The sequence below is a fragment of the Borostomias antarcticus genome (assembly GCF_949987555.1).
Source record: "Borostomias antarcticus genome assembly, chromosome: 26".
NCBI lineage: Eukaryota > Metazoa > Chordata > Actinopteri > Stomiiformes > Stomiidae > Borostomias > Borostomias antarcticus.
Window position 1 is genome coordinate 10,067,055 of NC_140259.1, and position 17,809 is coordinate 10,084,863.

Genomic DNA, 17,809 nt, shown 5'->3' on the forward strand with positions numbered 1-17,809 from the left:
TGATGGATCCGATGTGCATTTGGTGTGTTTAGTTTAACTTGTACAGTAAAATCATTGACATTTTGAACAAATATGTAGAAACTCAAATCTGTTACTTGGGACTTAATGGCTAGAATGCTATACTGGAATGTACATTTGGAAGCGCGTGGGTTTACTTTGTAAAAGTTGTATAAATTCGATTTTTGTGTGTTAAAAGGATGCTGAGAAACACAATTTTTACTGAAACGATGTTTATAGATTTTTATTTATGGTGTCTAGGTACAAAAACTGTACAGAGGTGCAGCTATGCAGTCTCCATCTGCTTTGGTTTAGTAAATACTATTTTTAAATGTCATAAAAAAATAAATGCATTGTGGAATTAATGATGTCTGTCTGTCTGTCTGATTGCCTCTACATCACGTACACTTGACTAACAAGACGCAACTAACCAGAAGAATGTCCCCTCTCAGAGAATCTTTCAGTGAAGTAAATTAGAAATGTTGGGTCTTTTGCACACTTGATCATGAAATAAGAAGTAGCCTATAACACTTTAATAGCACCACTGTCATGTGTAATGAGTTGTTTCTGTGCCAAATAGTTTTACAAATTACAATACAATCAATCTAGCCTAAATCATGTTTTAACAATGCAGAAATCAGACCATTAGGGTAACTGCGTTGGAGTGTCTTTGTCCTGGGTGGGGTGTGTGACCATGGCAGGAATCTGGAGGTGGATGATCCCGTGGCTGTCTCGGATGTCCTCGGGATACAGCAGAGTCCTCCGGGGACTCGTCAACACCGGGACATTGTTGTTGCAAAATCGTTTAGAAAACCGCATAATCTTCCTAAAGAGAGTCCTTCTCAGCAGGATGTAAATCCAGGGGTCGAGGATGGCGTTCACAGCTGCAGCACGAATAGCCATCAAATCAGCCTGGGAATCCTCTTGGAGAGTTATCTGGTTGGCAAATACGCGCACCTACAATGAAATAATCAGAACCGTTAGGTCGCTTACCGACTCCCTTTCATAACCTAACAGTCATAACTGAATCATGACTTACCACCAGTGGTGCCGAGAAGCCTGAAACGACCACTGACGTAATCACCAGGACCGTCATCATCTGGATCTCCTCCCGGGAGGACAGGGCTCTCCACCGCGCCCGCGCACTCGCCCGGGTTACCGGACTCTGGACGGTCCTCCGACGCATGACGACCAGGGTCCCGCACACGGCACAGTTCAACACCATGGTCATCAGGATGAGGAGGAAGCTCACGCTGCCGTACAATAAAGAATACGCGGCGGGTAACGGTTGTTGTGTCCTCCAGTCGATGAAGCACCAGGTGTGGGTTGACTGGGAGACGCTTGTCGCCACACCCATCACTGGAAGACAACTAAAAACGACGTTGCTTATATAAATTAAAAGCAGAGACTTGCGGGCGAAATTCTGATCCACTCCCCATCTTTGATAGGTGTAAGGACGGCATATGGCCAGATATCGCTCAGCAGACATTGCGCATATAATGCTAAGTCCCGTGACTCCAAAAAACAGGAACAGAAAGGAATGGAATTCACAAAGAGCGCGGTCATCTAGCACGTCTGCGTTGAGATAAGTGGCTATAGTGATCGGACTGGCAAGACATGTCCCAAGTAGATCAGTCACAGCCAAGCCGCACACTAGTGCGTAAAACGCGCTCGCTTTCCGCTCCTGCTTCGATCTGGACAGAGCGACTATTGCGATGGTATTCCCAATTACTCCGACTGCGAACATGAGAACTGGCACTGCCATCGTTGCAACTGTCCCTTCAGTACTACTTGACGACTTGTTTCGGGTATTATTCATGGCTTCCAATATAAATGTATCAATGTGACCGTTATTCCTTCCTTTGGTTATGTGTTCTTTAGAATATTCTGGGGAAAAAATGGAAACGCGCACTTTACGCACAGCTCCGTTGACGGCATGTTGGCAGAATGTCTTCAGAAGTTGACGGCCGAGTAGAAGCTCAACCCGTGGACGATGGGCACAGACAGCGAAGAGGGTCTGACCACGAATTTCCTTTTCTTATTAACCAACCAGCAAATGTTGTCGTCACCAAGCTTGCGGGTGATTGAGTTCACATAGAGAGGGATCCCCAATGAACTTCCTGGATAGAAAGGGAGAGTGGTCTGGAGACTGCCCCTTAAGTGTCACTTTCTTTCCCAACTTTGATCCCTCTGACCCCTGAAATCCATTTTGGCGCAGTGCATTGACTGAAACATTTCCTGTGACTCAACTATTAAAATACAACATCTTACATCGTGTTTATATATATTCTATCTAAACAGATTTAATTCTTCATCCTTAGCTATTATTAAATTGAAAATACTATATCAAATACATTCATATTTACCTAGATTGTGCCAATATACCTTTATATATATATAAAGACACTTTAGGAACATCCTTAGGGACCCCTATATGTTATGTTATTTTTTTTAATATATATATATATATATAAATATTTTTTATATATCTATAAATGATCTAGGTCTTTTAATCTAAAAGAACTGCAACATGATTAAGTGAAGTATTGGAACCCTGAGAGTATAGTCTTGGAGTAGTCTAAGAGTATAGTCTTACCATCAATCAATCAATCAATCAATCAATCAATCAATCAATCAATTAATCAATCAATCAATCAATCAATCAATCAAAGCTTTATTTGTATGGCGCATTTCATACCCAGAGGCAACACAATGCGCTTTACAGAGAACAAGGGAGGAGGGCATACGACCCACCCCTACATATTCCAGAGGGAAGCAAAAGACAGTTACTAAGCTAATCTATAGTTCCCCCCTCTATGAAATCCCCTCTAGTGAACACGGTGTATCAAAGCAGGCCTCACAACCCCGTCCTGACCTGAAGATGACTGTAAACGACCGGTCTCTCTGTGATGGGAAGAGAGACCCCAGAGAGACGTCAGCGCACTCACGTGTCCCAGACTCCCCTACCGTCACACGTCACCTACAGGACTGTTTACACTCCGTGGCGTCTCTCTGTCTTTCCCTCCTTAAAAGACAAAACCACAACAGCGCTGAGAGAGAGGTGTGCGCTCAGCGCTGCTCGTCAAAGTAAACAAACGGATAGCGTACATACTGCTTATATCAACAAGTGTCCCCATACTGGAGATATGATGTTATTACTGTAAATGAGGTTGTGTCCTAGCAGTTGGACAGATGCTGGTTTCACTAGCCCATGTTGCCATTGCCGCCCTTGTGCCCTGGAGCAAGGCACTCGACCCCTTACACAGCTCCGGCTGCGCTGTGGTGGTGTTGTGCTGCGCTAAGTGTAATCGTCGTACTCTCGTCTGAGTCTGTGCTCAACAGTTCGACCCGTGTTAAGGTCATGGGCGGGATTCGAACCGACGTCCATCAAGCTCTCCTGCTGGCGTGCTGATAGTTGCGCCCAGGAGCGTTGCACAAATATGCCCCCCCCTCAGTTAGTCACAAGCCCCCCCCCCGCTCAATGTGTGAGCAGCCCTGTCAATCCTAACAAATGACAGGATGTTCCAGGGCCCCCTCCCTACTGGGCCCCTGGGTCGTCAGTCCCACCCCCCTCCATACTGGGGCCCCTGGGTCGTCAGTCCCACCCCCTCCCTACTGGGCCCCTGGGTCGTCAGTCCCACCCCCTCCCTACTGGGCCCCTGGGTCGTCAGTCCCCCCCCCCTCCCTACTGGGGCCCCTGGGGGTAGTCAGTCCCCTGCCTCCCTACTGGGCCCCTGGGTCGTCAGTCCCACCCCCCTCCCTACTGGGCCCCTGGGTCGTCAGTCCCACCCCCTCCCTACTGGGGCCCCTGGGTAGTCAGCTCCACTTCCCCCTGCCTGTGACCCCCATGGCTGCACCAATAGGGATGATCCTCATGGAGAGACTTCCAGTGCTCCTGTGAGAAGTGAGTTTCATCAGCTACTCTCACGTTTCACTGTTACATAAGCTGTGTGTGCGTATGTGTGTGTGTGTGAGTGTATGTGTGTGTGTGTGTGTATGTGTGTGTGTGTCTCTCTGGGCCCACAGCTCTCTCTCATGGCCTCCCTCCCCACCACAAGAGAATACACACTTATAGGAAGTTCTGGTCCGAAGCTAAGTATGACGTACATACTTAGAAAGATGAATGTACAGTTTAAACTTCCTGTCTAGCAGCAGCATTCACTGACCTCAAGCTCATGCAGTCCGTTTCCCAGAGGTGCCCTTACTGCCGGATGACACATGCTGTCTGGCCCTCCTTGAGGAGATGGCAGTAGAGTCCCTAACTGGCGGACATTTTAGTCACTCATGACGAGACGGCACTGGCGCCTGACGGTCGGTCACTTAGACGAGTCCCTTTTAGCGTTTAGTGACATTGCGCAATACGTCTGTACAGAATCAGAGTCATTTCCATCTCAGTGGCTGCGTAGACTCACTTCAAGTGAATATTATAAGTATGATATAGTAGCTCTAATAGTATTTTGTATTCCACTATAGAAGGCTGTGTTTATATTAACGTGCACTAAAGTATTTGGCAATTCCCCATGGTGCAGCCCCTACTGTATTCAAACTTCATACTTTAAAATGACTGTACTTTATCTACACAGAGTTAGGGGTTCCATCTCTGTAACCAATACAGGAATCCTTTGGTGAATGTGCAAGGGACAGACCTGTTTTGTTTTAGTTTTTTTAGTGAATAAAACTGAAAATGCACTTTGAGCGTACAGTTCTGATCTCTGGCGTACAGTACTCGGCTGAGTTTCCCAAGAGGCATCGTAGCGCTACGTTCATCGTAGCGCTATGATGAACGCCATAGCTTACGATGAACGTAGCGCTACGATGCCTCTGGGAAACTCAGCCCTGGTCTCTGTTGTCTGGTCACTCTCTGACTGGGAAACACGTGACCCTGTTACTCACAGAGCTCCTCCCAACATCCGGGGTTCTCCTGTTTATCCCAGTTTTCCTCTGTAATGTGTGTTTGAGGCCTGGTGGAATATCGACATTCCACGTCAACACAGCAGCTCAGTGGTTTGGTCTCAAAGGACACGGCTAATTTGAGAAATCCATGCTGTGGTCTGTAAATCCTCTTTTGGGCTGATTAAACTGATGGGATGGAAAAGAAAAGAGGTCTATATGTCGAGGAGCATGAATTAACTGAATTAAAATGTCATATTTGATGTATTGTGTATATTCACACACACACACTCACACACCAATGGCGGCATCTGCCAGGCAAGGTGCTCGTTGGGAGTAATTTGGGGTGCAGTGCCTTGCTCAAGGACACCTCGACATGTGGACAAGAGAAGCCGGGAATCAAACCGTCAACCCTGCAGTCGTTGGACGACCCGCTCTACCTCCCGAGCCACAGCCGCCCACGTTATTGGTCATTGTTTATTATATTTGACCATATGAATCTTCTCAGGAAACCGGATACACATTTCTGTGAGAAGGCTTGTCAGCATACATCTGTCCTGTGGGCCAGTGGTCCCCTGTGTTCTCTGTTTTCATTAAGATGATTATAACCCTCTCATCTAGTGGAGATTTAAGAAAAGCACTTGGTAAAATAAATGAAAGCTCTCATTCTGATACTTTGAGACATCAGAAAAATGCAATGCATTTTGGGAAAAGAGCTCAACGACCAGAAACCTTCCCAGCGTCTCAGAGTGATTTGGATTTATAACCGATCTCAGACGGGAGCTCCTTCGTCATTCCCGTTGATTAAAAATAAAGCCGTGTGGGAACCCGTTATTGACGACAGCGCTCCGTTATTGACGACAGCGCTCTGTTATTGACGACAGCGCCCGTCTGGAATTCACACAAGTCATGTGCTGCTAGTTACCATTAAACCAGTAACATGTAGGAAACAACCAGAACTAGAAATACTATAATTATTGTCGTAGGGTCGGACGTTTGAAGCCTCCTCCTGGCCACATGTTGAAGTAACCCTTGGGCAAGACACTGAACCCCAAATTGCTCCCAATGAGCAGGCTAGCACCTTGCATGGCAGCTGCTGCCATTGGTGTGTGAGTGTGTGTGTGAATGGGTGATTGAGAGGCCATTGTGTAAAGCACTTTGGATAAAAGCGTCTGCTAAATGACTGTAATGTAATGTAATTTATTTTGAATTAAAACCTTTCTTAAAAAATGAACCTAAAGAACTCCCAATAATGACATCCTCAACAGGAAGATGATGAGGGAATTGAAACCATAACAGGAATTTGAACCCAATTGAACCCATAACGAGCGCTGTGAGTTCCCATGCGTTCTGGCATTCCGGTAGAGGTTAATAAATGACCAGTGAGGCATCAGCTGACCTGGGGTCAGGCATGTTTCACACGACTCAGAAGCTGCAGGTCCGGTCAGCGATCAGAGCTGAGCAGCATCCTGACAGGTAAGAAGGAACCATTTACTCACTGGCTTACAACATCCTGTAAACATTTTAAAGTATATTTTCCTCATTCTACCTATTTACAAACTACCTTTTCATGTCAATTTATTAGTGACTGACGACATGCATAGTACCTTGAACGCAACTCGAGATCCCATGAGATCTCATCCGGTGTCATGAGATCTTAAACGGTGGCATCGTGTCGTGGAATAATTCAACATGGATTCCACTACAGGCTGTGTTGTAGTCTTCCCACCCCGTCTGCTCATCTCCCCTCCCACCAGACCCAGACCCAGCTGTGGCAGGAGCGCATGGTGATGGAGTCAGAGCGAGAGCCCTCCCAGGCAGCGGCGAGCTGTCCTTCCCCGGGTCAAACGGGCGCCAGGACCACCAGTAAGAGGGGTAAGCTTGCCCACACACCGCTTCTGACCAGCGCTCTGGTAAGCCTGCGCCCACACACTGCTTCTGACCAGCGCTCTGGTAAGCCTGCGCCCACACACCGCTTCTGACCAGCGCTCTGGCTGGTGGACTGAAACATGCTCATATTAGTTGGGTTGGCGCTGGAAGATCGATCAGTTGTGTTGATGTGCGTGGAGAGTGTTTTGTTGGGAATGTGTTTTGTTCTGTTGATTATGCAGGGAGGGGGGGGGGGGGGGGGTGGGGGGGTATTGGTGGGAATATGCTTTCTGTGCAAAATCCTGTTATTGTTGGCCAGATATGAACGCTTTGCAAAAATGTAAGGCATAAATTAGAGCATGACAAAATTCTGGTTAGTAGGAGACATTTCCATCTAAAAATCAACATCCCCTCTGGTGTTTCCAACGAAACGTTGTTCGGGTCAGTGAACTGATCGTCAAAACAGAGCTGTTATTTGGAAAACGAAGCAGCTTGTTTATAGTTAACCACCTGGGGATTTTTTTTTATTGAATAAGTTTGATGAGTGTAATTTAATTTGCTGTAATAAAGGCAGATGTAAAGATGAGAGTCCCTTCCCAGATAGCAAGCGGATGTGTAATGATTCTGGGCCATATATGGGCCGGAACTAAGCCACAAGGGCCAGATCTGGCCTGTATATGGCCCAGATCCGCATGCTATCTGGGTTAGTCCATCACACCAGTTTTATTGTGAGACTAGGAATGGTGCTCAGAGAGCACAGACCTGCACCCCTGGATGCATTTCGTGGCTCTGTGCATGCCAATGATTCGGATCCGCCCCAGAATTGAATGGGTTGTTAGTTGACCCCTGCAACATCCCTCCACCAAGTTTCATGAAAATCAGTTTTGTAGTTTTAGCGTAAGCTTGGTCTAAAAAATAAACAGAGTGGAATGGCTGGCTGTGTTTTAGGGGCTTGTGGACCCGCCCTGGGATTTGGATCTGCTCCAAAATGTAATAGATTCTAAGTTGGTCCATGCTACACCCCTCCACCAAGTTACATGAAAATTGGTCTGGTACTTTTTCTGTAATCCTGATCCAAAAAATGAATGGAGGTGAATGGCCGGCTGTGATTGGGCAGCTTGTGGACCCGCCCCATGACTGGCATCCACTCCAAAATGTAATGGGTTCTAAGTTGGACCGTGCTACACCCTTCCACCAAGTTTTGTGAAAATCGGTCCAGTATTTTTTGCGTAATCCTGCTAATAAACAAACACTCAAATGCATCCACAAGCGCACACACGCACACACTGAAAACATGACCTCTCACCCCGGTGCTATCGCTGCGGTGGAGGTAAAAATAAAAGAAGGGTATATTCTTCAACCTTTGAAATGTTCATTTAACTCTGAAGTAATATTTTATTCTAAACTTCAATGGGACATATAAAAGCCATAAAAGCCAACCTTTGTCACAACAATAGACGCACATCCATGAACGGCAGTTCTGGAGACATTATAAAACATTGAGCAAGGTTTAGGATGGTCTTTACTGAGCCAAAATCTGTCTCAGCAGTGACACATCACCCCCCCCCCCTTCCCGCCCACACACACACACACACACACACACACACACACACACACACACACACACACACACACACACACACACACACACAGGAGTTAAGACTCAGAACGGGGAATGGGCTGGTTGTCTGGAAGGCTCTCTCCCGGGTTTACCCCTGCTGCTGTAACCCTCTCGCTGGTCATGTTCTCAGGCACAGCTAATCCGAAGGCACTTGCAGATGTGACCTCACGTTTCCAAGGAGATGGAGTTCGCTACAAGGCCAAGCTCATTGGCGTTGACCCGGTCCCAGAACCACAGGGGGACAAGATGTGTTTGGACTCCATGATGAAACTGAAGGTATCCTGTGGGAAAGAATTGTTTAGATTAAGGTCCTCAATGACCCTACAACCCTGCAAAGAAACCCATAGCCAAATGTTAGCATTCCATATGTACTGAAGCTACAGTATCTTGACAATCAAGTGCGTTATAAATAATTTTTGTCAGGAGCAATGCTAGTTTTGTCGTCGGTCTGGTACAGAGCTTGTGTGACATCATTTTCATAATGTAATTTAACAAACTTTGGAAACACCAAAGTTTGGTCACAAGGTCTCAGTTTATGAAAGCGTTCCAGTGTTGAAAGAGAGTCATTTTAGGAGCAGATGGTTCTGCTGTTGACTACCTGCTGAGACGGCAGCCCCAGTCCAGCCAGCTGCTAACCAAGAGGCTGTTGTAACTTGTATGCACATACACACACACACACGCGCACACAAGCACACACACACACACACACACACACACACACATGTGCGCACACACACACACACACGCACATACACTCCAGCTTCATGACCAAATGCGTGACCTTTGCACCTGACCTCAGTTTGCACCAGTGTATGCGTGTGTGTGTGTGTATGCGTATGCGTATGCGTATGCGTATGCGTATGCGTATGCGTGTGTGTGTGTGTGTGCGTGTGTGTGTGTGTGTGTGTGTTTACTTTCAGGGCCAAGAAGTGACAGCAAGGAACCAGAAGAAACACAAGCAGAGGGTCTGGCTAAAGGTCTCCACTTCTGGCCTGAAAATCCTGGATGAGAGGACCGGGGTAGGTACCAGTAGGTACCAGTAGGTACCAGTAGATACCAGTAGATACCAGTAGATACCAGTAGATACCAGTAGTCTCTGCCAGCGAGGCCGAGTGCCATCTTGGATCGCCGCAAACAATAAGAGTGTAACAACTGTAGAAGGTTACTGCTCAGGAATGGGATTCCTGAACACTCTTTGGAAGAGCATCAATACCACGGCTCTTCTCTCTTACTGGCGTTTCCCTTCAATCAATCAATCAAAGCTTTATTTGTATAGCTCATTTCATACCCAGAGGCAACACAATGCGCTTTACAGAGAACAAGGGAGGTGGGCATATGACCCACCTCTACATATTCCAGAGGGAAGCAAAAACAGTAATCACCCGGGGGTCAGATAAGTGAGCTGTAAACATTCTTCCCTGACCCCTCTCAACAAGGCGATCGAGCAAGCTCCTGGAGTATGTTTGTCTACCGGCTAAGAACATTTATAGAGCAATACATAACATTAAATTACATTTTCAGAGTAAGAGAGGCTAATAACATCATAGGAGAGACATGGCAAACACTGGTGTATGTCTGTGTGTGCGTGAATGTGCCTTGACGTCCCTTGGAAGTCAAGATAAGACTACACTGCTGTTGGAGATCCTGGCACGCTGCTGTATTCCAGCTAAGCATAATGGATCAGGCTATATTGGTCTTGTCTCCAGAGACAGTGCATGTGGTGGATGTCTCGGCTCCAACATTAATAAACAAGTTCATTCCTCTGGTTCTGAAAATTGCCCTGGATTTTGCTTTGGGTCTACAGGTTTACTTGTTTAAGCAATGTATGTATGTATGTGTGTGTGTGTGTGTGTGTGTGTGTGTGTGTGTGTATGTATGTGATAATCCTTTAATAAGTCCCACAAAGGGGTCATTGTGACGTTATGGCAGCAAAATGGATACAGGGTTAAAAAGAAGGATGCATAAAAAGGGATTTTAAAAATTCACACATTTCACCCACTGTAAACATCAGCAGTCGTTAGTCAGTTCCGGTGTGTGTGTGTGTGTGTGTGTGTGTGTGTGTGTGTGTGTGTGTGTGTGTGTGTGTGTTCTGCTGGAGAACGTAGCTGGACAGTCTGATAGAGGCAGGAAGGAAGGAGCTTTCATATCGCTGCTTCACACACTTTAGATGGAGTCTGTCTCTGACGGGGCTTTCCAGTGCTAACTCTGGTGTGCTCTGTGTACTAACTCTGGTGTGCTCTGTGTACTAACTCTGGTGTGCTCTGTGTACTAACTCTGCTGTGCTCTGTGTACTAACCCTAGTGTGCTCTGTGTACTAACTCTGGGGTGCTCTGTGTACTAACTCTGGTGTGCTCTGTGTACTAACCCTAGTGTGCTCTGTGTACTAACTCTGGTGTGCTCTGTGTACTAACTCTGGTGTGCTCTGTGTACTAACTCTGGTGTACTCTGTGTACTAACTCTGGTGTGCTCTGTGTACTAACTCTGCTGTGCTCTGTGTACTAACTCTGCTGTGCTCTGTGTACTAACTCTGCTGTGCTCTGTGTACTAACTCTGGTGTGCTCTGTGTACTAACTCTGGTGTGCTCTGTGTACTAACTCTGGTGTGCTCTGTGTACTAACTCTGGTGTGCTCTGTGTACTAACCCTAGTGTGCTCTGTGTACTAACTCTGGTGTGCTCTGTGTACTAACTCTGGTGTGCTCTGTGTACTAACTCTGGTGTGCTCTGTGTACTAACTCTGCTGTGCTCTGTGTACTAACTCTGCTGTGCTCTGTCACTGTAGGCAGTGGAGCACGAACACGAGTGTGAGAAGATCAGCTGTTTGAGGAAGGATGAGTCCGACCCCAGAGCCCTGGCCTACATCTACCACCAGCAGGCCGGCTGTACGCTCTTCTACATCAAGATGGCCAACATGGTGAGATCCACAGGTCTGAACGTCCAACCAGAGGTCACCTTGTGTGGGTTTGGTCACCCTCCCTTACGGGCGGTTATTTGATGCCTAACAGGCAGACCCTGTCCTGGATGACATCAAGGAGGTGTGCCCGAATTTGGACGGAGGAAGTCAGGAGGATCAGACAACGCACAGAGGTGACCCAACAAAGGTGAGAGTTGAGTAAAAGGCTTTTAAATATGCTGCTCCGTCGACATGGAATGAGTTGCAAAATGAACCTGAAATTGCCAGGATTGATTACATTGGGTGAATTTAAATCCATTTTAAAAGACTATGAAACCAGTTCTCTTGGTCAGTGCAACTGTGTTTGATAACTTGTGCTACATCTGATTCTTGCTGTGAAAGTATGTCTCTGTATTGTCTGTCGTGTTTCTTTTATTGCTGTGACTTTGTTTCTGCTGCCTTCTTGGCCAGATCGCTCTTGAAAAAGAGATTTTAATCTCAATAATGCCTATCTGGTTAAATAAAGGATTTGATTTGATTTGAAGTACTTTTCTCTCTCTCAGTTTCTCAAATTAAAGTTCTGATTTCCAGCTAGATTTGTGACTGTCTCTGACTGTCTGGACACAAGCTATTTTGAACATATTTCTTTTCACATGAATGTATTTTGTGCAGAACGGCTCGTTGCTACTTCTGGATGAGGATGTGGCCAGTCCTACCCAGGCCAAGGTACAGTACAGAGAGACCAGAAGAGATCTGTGTGAGAGAGTATCAGAGGCTCAGCCTGTTTCTCCTTCTTCTTAACAATAAGGAGACGTCTCAGCTTTGAACTTTGACCCTTCTTAAAGTGCTGACTTATCTTTTATTAAGGAGGTGGATGATCTGGACATGTTCAACCCTGTGCCTAACGACCCGGTGGGACAACCCAAGCAGGTGAGCTCGGTACTGGCTAGATGCTGGGCTTGTAATGGACTGGCCCATTCATGATGATGTATAACGTTGTGGGTGGACTGTCTGTAGACGTCATCCAGGGACGAGCTTAAGGACGTCTTCCCGGTCGGCCGGGAGGAACCAGCAGCCCCCAAACACAACCCTGTCCTCAATCAACCTGGTGAGTTAGTATTCAGCAAACATATCCTGGTTCCCCAATACACTCTCTGACTGTTAAAGGTACCCAACGAAACGTGAAACAAAACAAATAGTTCTTTGTTTATTTTCGAAATTCCTCGATTATATGGTTCCTTGTAGTCTAATAAACATGTTGAATCACTTGAATGTCTTTCCTACCTTGTAATTTCTTCGCAAAATGATATTTAGCTAATGTTTTGAAAACAACAAAGATGTGTGAAACGTCACTATTATGTGCTCCGCGTATTGACGCAATGACGTAGTACGCGATTTTCGGGGACCACCTTCTCAAATTTCAAAATCAAAAACTACATTGGGTACCTTTAACTTGTAGACCTGGCTGGGTAAAATTAAGCAGCATTCCCATGAGACCAGGCTTCTCCAAGCATATCACCTTGATATAACCTACATGTATTAATTAATACAAGTGTTAAAATGTTATTAAAAATGTTATTTAGGGCTCCATCTATCGAGAGTCCTGTGTAGAAATAGCATCCATGTGTTTGTTCTCATGACGTGTATAATGGTAGCGTTGGCTGGGAACCAATATTACTACAGTCGATGTTTCAGAAGGAAGCTGATTGGTCCACCGATTCTGATATCCTTTCTGATTTATTCAAGGATCTCCACAGCAAATGGCATCATTTTCTCAGATGTTCTCCACTCAACCACTAGGGGGCGCTCCCTTCATATCACCGACATCCTTACCTTGGGGCCAACAAGGGCCCCTAACAAGCCTCCCACAGAGCCCAGAGGCCCCCTGGGGAGCTCCGGTCCCCGGGCCCTGGCCCAGCCAGCCTGCTGTGGCGGCGTGGCCCCCGTGGGGCATGGTCCCCCATGGAGCAGGACCCCAGATGCAGGCCTACGGCTTGGCGGCGGTGCCGTCCCCCTGGTGTGTGTGGAGCCAGAGCGCGGGGCCCGGACCCCCGGTCCCCTACGGCGGAGAAGGGCCAGAGCAGCCGGAGGCCCCTGCAGACGCACACACACCTGCGCAGGGGTGAACGGCAGGAGAACGTCCTGCTTCTGCTTCTTTCTTTATGGGCCGGGTCGCCTCACCTGACGGTCCATCTGGTACTTCACAATATTCTGAATCTGAATCTGAATCTTCCTACGAGGTCTGACTTCACATGCATGAAAAATCACCAAACTTTGCACATAGGTACAGTCCTATAGACCATTTTACTGTTGGTAAACAATAAAGTGTGCGCGCGCATTTTGGCAACAAAAGAATGAACTATGGATGCGCAACACTCGTTGCCACCAGGTGCATCAATCAAATGCAGCGATTCTATTGGCCACAAGCTCAAAACTCATCTCTTCAAGAAGTACTACAGTACAACGATCCTCCCTCTTAAGCACCTATTGTATTTTATTGTATTGTATTGCACTGTATTTTAGATTGCTATTCTTGCACTTTGCCTTCAGCACTAGATTATGCTCTTAGTCACTTGTTTTAGAGAGAAGATGCACTTGTGAGTTCTGGCAAGTAGTAGTACATTGGCTTTTCCTACGTTAAATGCAATTATTGTTAGTCGCTTTGGATAAAAGCATCTGCTAAATGACTGTAATGTAATGTTGTGTTTTTTCCAATATTCTGAAACTTTACAAAACAGAGGAAGAGAACAACTATGCTGAATACAGTAGGTTGGTAGACCCGTGTGGACCAATCGGGTCACACTTAAAGTAAACTTTGAGTGAAGTTCCAAATTTTCCCACTAGATGGCAGTAATGTTAAAGACAACGGCTGCAATTGCTCTGAGGCTCGCTTTGGTGTAAGATATGGATTCAAGTGTTGTAATTGAACACACGTTTTATCTGTTTATTCTGATAGTCACAGCGACTGTTTTTGGATGGACACATAAAAAACATATAAAGAATAATCTGCTGTAGTTAGAGTCACTGTTTAATGTGCTTAATCTTCACTTCACTTCACTTAATCAGTTGATTAGTGTAGTAGTCTATTAAGGGCTTGTTTCTTTCTAGCCTATCATAAATCAATATCTTGGTTCACTCCTTGGCAGAACTGTTATCTTCATCCATGTAACATTTATGTATTTCCTATTGGAGGAGTCGTGTAAATGGCTACCATACCCACGCCACGACTTAGCCTATTACATATTATTCTGATTCCTTTTGGACATAAAGTGCCCAGCCTACGACACGTTTTCCTCAAATAAGGACAAGCGTGAATTCACAGGAGCTGTGACCACGTAGACTACACACATGCAACCAACCAGCTGACCGACAGAGGGAGCTATACAGATCTGCGAAAACTACTTTGCGTGACCTTTATTTTGAAATTCCCCTAAAGAAAGCTACCGCCTACCGGACATGTTGACAAATAATCCCACCTAGTACATTGAACACTGCTGTACTTGTACGTAAACATGTCCAAATTACAACTATTCAGAGATTTTGTCAACGACAGATTATCAGCAGTATCTTTGGAGATATGTGGGCATTATGAAAAGACGCTCTCAGAGTGCCAAGAAGAAATCAGTCGCTCCAGGGAGCAAAGCGAGAACCTGCAGAGGATGTTGGACATGTTCATAAATCAACCCAAGATCAAGCTGCAGAGAACAGGTTCTATATTCAGGCTAATAAACCCTCATCTGCTGTAAAATTACTATATTATATATATATAACTATATATATATTTTTGTATACTAAAGCTAAAGTATGATAATCAGCTCAATCAAATTCAGAACATTAAACAGTGACTGTAACTTTACAGTCACTGTTTAATGTTCTGAATTTGATTGAGCTGATTCTCTAACTATAGCTTTAGTCCAGGGGCCTATCCACATTTTGGTACCACCTAAAGTGACCAAAGAATATTGTTATTTTTGTCTTCCTACATGTCTCTAGTTTATATTTTAGTATGATAACCCTGCCTATCTATTAGCTTAATGATAGGAACCACTCTATAAACAAATCTGCCCCAATACGACGACCATTTTAAAACCCTGATTCTTGTAATATACATTTTGACTTCTGGACAATATTTCTGGAAACCAATGGTCTTACAAATAGTGTTAGCCTATGTCTCCAATGTGTTTTCATACACAGTGACAGTATGCAGCGACTGCAAATTCTCACTCAATAAATCTCCGATCTTCATGACAGAAAATGACAAAATGGTCATGACATGGTAGATGTAGTGTGATATTTTGATATTTGATATATCAAAAACATAATTGTTGACAGTATTTTGAATTCTGTCCTCATTCTGTCCCCCTCAAACAATTGATCTCTGTGGAAAAGAATACACTACCCACAATCCTGTGCACTATAGGACAGCGCAGGTTCCACCAATCAGAGACGTTGCAGTTGGCAACCCCGCCCCCCCCCCCCCCCCCCCTAGGACTACAGTACATCCGGACAGATTGATTGATTGGCCACTGATTGAGCACAGCTGCAGTTACTCTGCAATTAGGAAGACAAGTTCAACATTTCACACTCCAGCCAGTTTGTCATATAGATAGATAGATAGATAGATAGATAGATAGATAGTTCGTTCGATCGATCGATCGATCGATCGATCGATCGATCGATCGATCGATCGATCGACAGACAGACAGACAGAATGGAGGAACAAAGTACAGTTGTTAACATATAATTGTTCTATGTACTGTTGTAAACACAGTTATACCATAGGTGTTCATTTATATATATTTTTAGGATGAATTTCTACATTTTAATAACACTTGTCATTCGATTTTTTACCGGCACAGTTCTACTACTGAATGACATTGTGCACTTTAGATCTCAATAGCTCCAAAGGGGTTGTTTGCTTGATTTATTAAAGCTGTGCTTGGAGGGTGTGTTATGCCAATGTGAGGTCACTTAGCATGTCCTGCACCTGATGAAGATGCACCTGATCACCCCTATACCGATGCCCTGGATCAGATTGCGACCAAATCCTAATATGTATCTTCCTCCCCCCCCAGATGACCAGCAGCTCTCCCTCCCAGAGCCCCCCCAGATTAAAGAGGAACAGGAGCTGTGGACCAATCAGGGAGGAGAGCAGCTTCAAGGGCTGCAGTCTGATACTACACCCTCCATATTCACCAGCGTCCACCAAACCCGCCGTGCTACAGAGGACTCGTTTCACCTGCCGCCTCCTGACCAACCTCCAGCTGAGGAGACCAGAGAAGGAGACTCTCTACCCGCCAACGCAACTGAGGAACAGATCAAGGCAGAGTCTGGTGACGAGGAGTGTGGAGCAGCAGAACCAGCCAGCGACTCTCAGCCCCCCCCAGCTCCACACTCACCAGGACCAGCCAGTGACTCTCAGCCCCCAGCCCCACCCTCCTGGACCAGTCCCATCACCAGCTCCTTCTCTGGCACTGAGAGTGAAGACGTTTCTTCTGGGGAGGCCGAGAGCAAGACTGCAGAGAAACCGTATCAGTGTGAGGAATGTGATAAAGCTTTTAGTCGACAGGATATTTTGGAGCGCCATAGAAGAATCCACACAGGAGAGAAACCATATCAGTGCGAGGAATGCGGCAAAACTTTCAGGTATAAGAGTCATGTAGTTAGCCATAGAAGAATCCACACAGGAGAGAAACCATATCAGTGCCAGGATTGCGACAAAGCTTTTAACGACAAGTCTAATTTAGTTAAACACAGACGAATCCACACAGGAGAGAAACCATATCAGTGTGAGGAATGTGGCAAAGCTTTTCGTCAAAAGTGCGATTTAGTTATACATACACGAACACACACAAGAGAGAAACCATTTCAGTGTGAGGAATGTGACAAAGCTTTTAATAATCAGAGTCATTTAGTTACACACAGAAGAGTCCACACAGGAGAGAAACAATATCAGTGTGAGAAATGTGACAAAGCTTTTCGTGAGAAGGGTACTTTAGATAGACATGTACGGATCCACACCGGAGAGAAACCATATCAATGCGAGGCGTGTGGCAAAGCTTTTCGTCAAAGGTGTGATTTAGTTACACACACACGGACACACACGGGTATAGGGTTGTGCGCAGCGACTATTTTCACGGACGTGTACACGGTGGTTTTGTAACTGACGCAAATCACTCGGCTCTTCTTCTATGGTTCGCCAGTGCAAAACAGGCAGGGGGTACTTTTGTGACAATTGCTCATTAACAGCACAACGTCATTACCCCTTTGAGAAACTACACATTTTGACATTGAACTCAATGGAACCTTATGGCTTGCATGATAGTTTGGGACTCGATGCCTTTCTGTGATCATCTCATTCTATAGAGATTGGGTGTTTATTAGTTCAGTAGCCCAGTCCTCAGTAAAGGGTTTATATAATTGAATTACTGTATGTGAATGCCCAGTATATTTTTCTGTGTTGACCATCTTGTTGAGAGGGGTCAGGGAAGAATTGTTACAGCTCACTTATCTGGCCCCCGGGTGATTACTGTTTTTTTGCT

The 17,809-nt window shown here is 45.6% G+C and overlaps 2 protein-coding genes across 2 annotated transcripts; one reads left to right on the forward strand and one right to left on the reverse strand.

The window, feature by feature from the left end:
- Positions 1 to 360: 360 nt before the first annotated feature.
- LOC311326323 (prostaglandin E2 receptor EP4 subtype-like) lies at positions 361 to 1,762 on the reverse strand (the record flags this gene model as incomplete). The annotated part of the gene is made up of 2 exons (XM_084459209.1): positions 361 to 954; positions 1,037 to 1,762. 2 exons carry the CDS (start codon positions 1,760 to 1,762, stop codon positions 643 to 645), a joined length of 1,038 nt encoding a protein of 345 aa, XP_084315335.1. The 3' UTR covers positions 361 to 642.
- Positions 1,763 to 6,664: 4,902 nt separating this feature from the next.
- LOC311326321 (disabled homolog 2-like) lies at positions 6,665 to 14,099 on the forward strand. Its single transcript, XM_084459207.1, has 9 exons — positions 6,665 to 6,762; positions 8,508 to 8,653; positions 9,298 to 9,396; positions 11,157 to 11,288; positions 11,380 to 11,475; positions 11,940 to 11,993; positions 12,135 to 12,197; positions 12,285 to 12,375; positions 13,014 to 14,099. Exons 1-9 carry the CDS (start codon positions 6,672 to 6,674, stop codon positions 13,391 to 13,393), a joined length of 1,152 nt encoding a protein of 383 aa, XP_084315333.1. The 5' UTR covers positions 6,665 to 6,671; the 3' UTR covers positions 13,394 to 14,099.
- Positions 14,100 to 17,809: the final 3,710 nt, after the last annotated feature.

Bases quoted from the DNA above. Each gene is read 5' to 3' on its own strand.
- LOC311326321 (XM_084459207.1), top strand. From the start codon at position 6,672: ATGGTGATGGAGTCAGAGCGAGAGCCCTCCCAGGCAGCGGCGAGCTGT. The intron at 12,198-12,284 runs GTGAGCTCGGTA...GACTGTCTGTAG, and splicing joins CGGTGGGACAACCCAAGCAG to ACGTCATCCAGGGACGAGCT. The intron at 12,376-13,013 runs GTGAGTTAGTAT...GATTTATTCAAG, and splicing joins CCCTGTCCTCAATCAACCTG to GATCTCCACAGCAAATGGCA.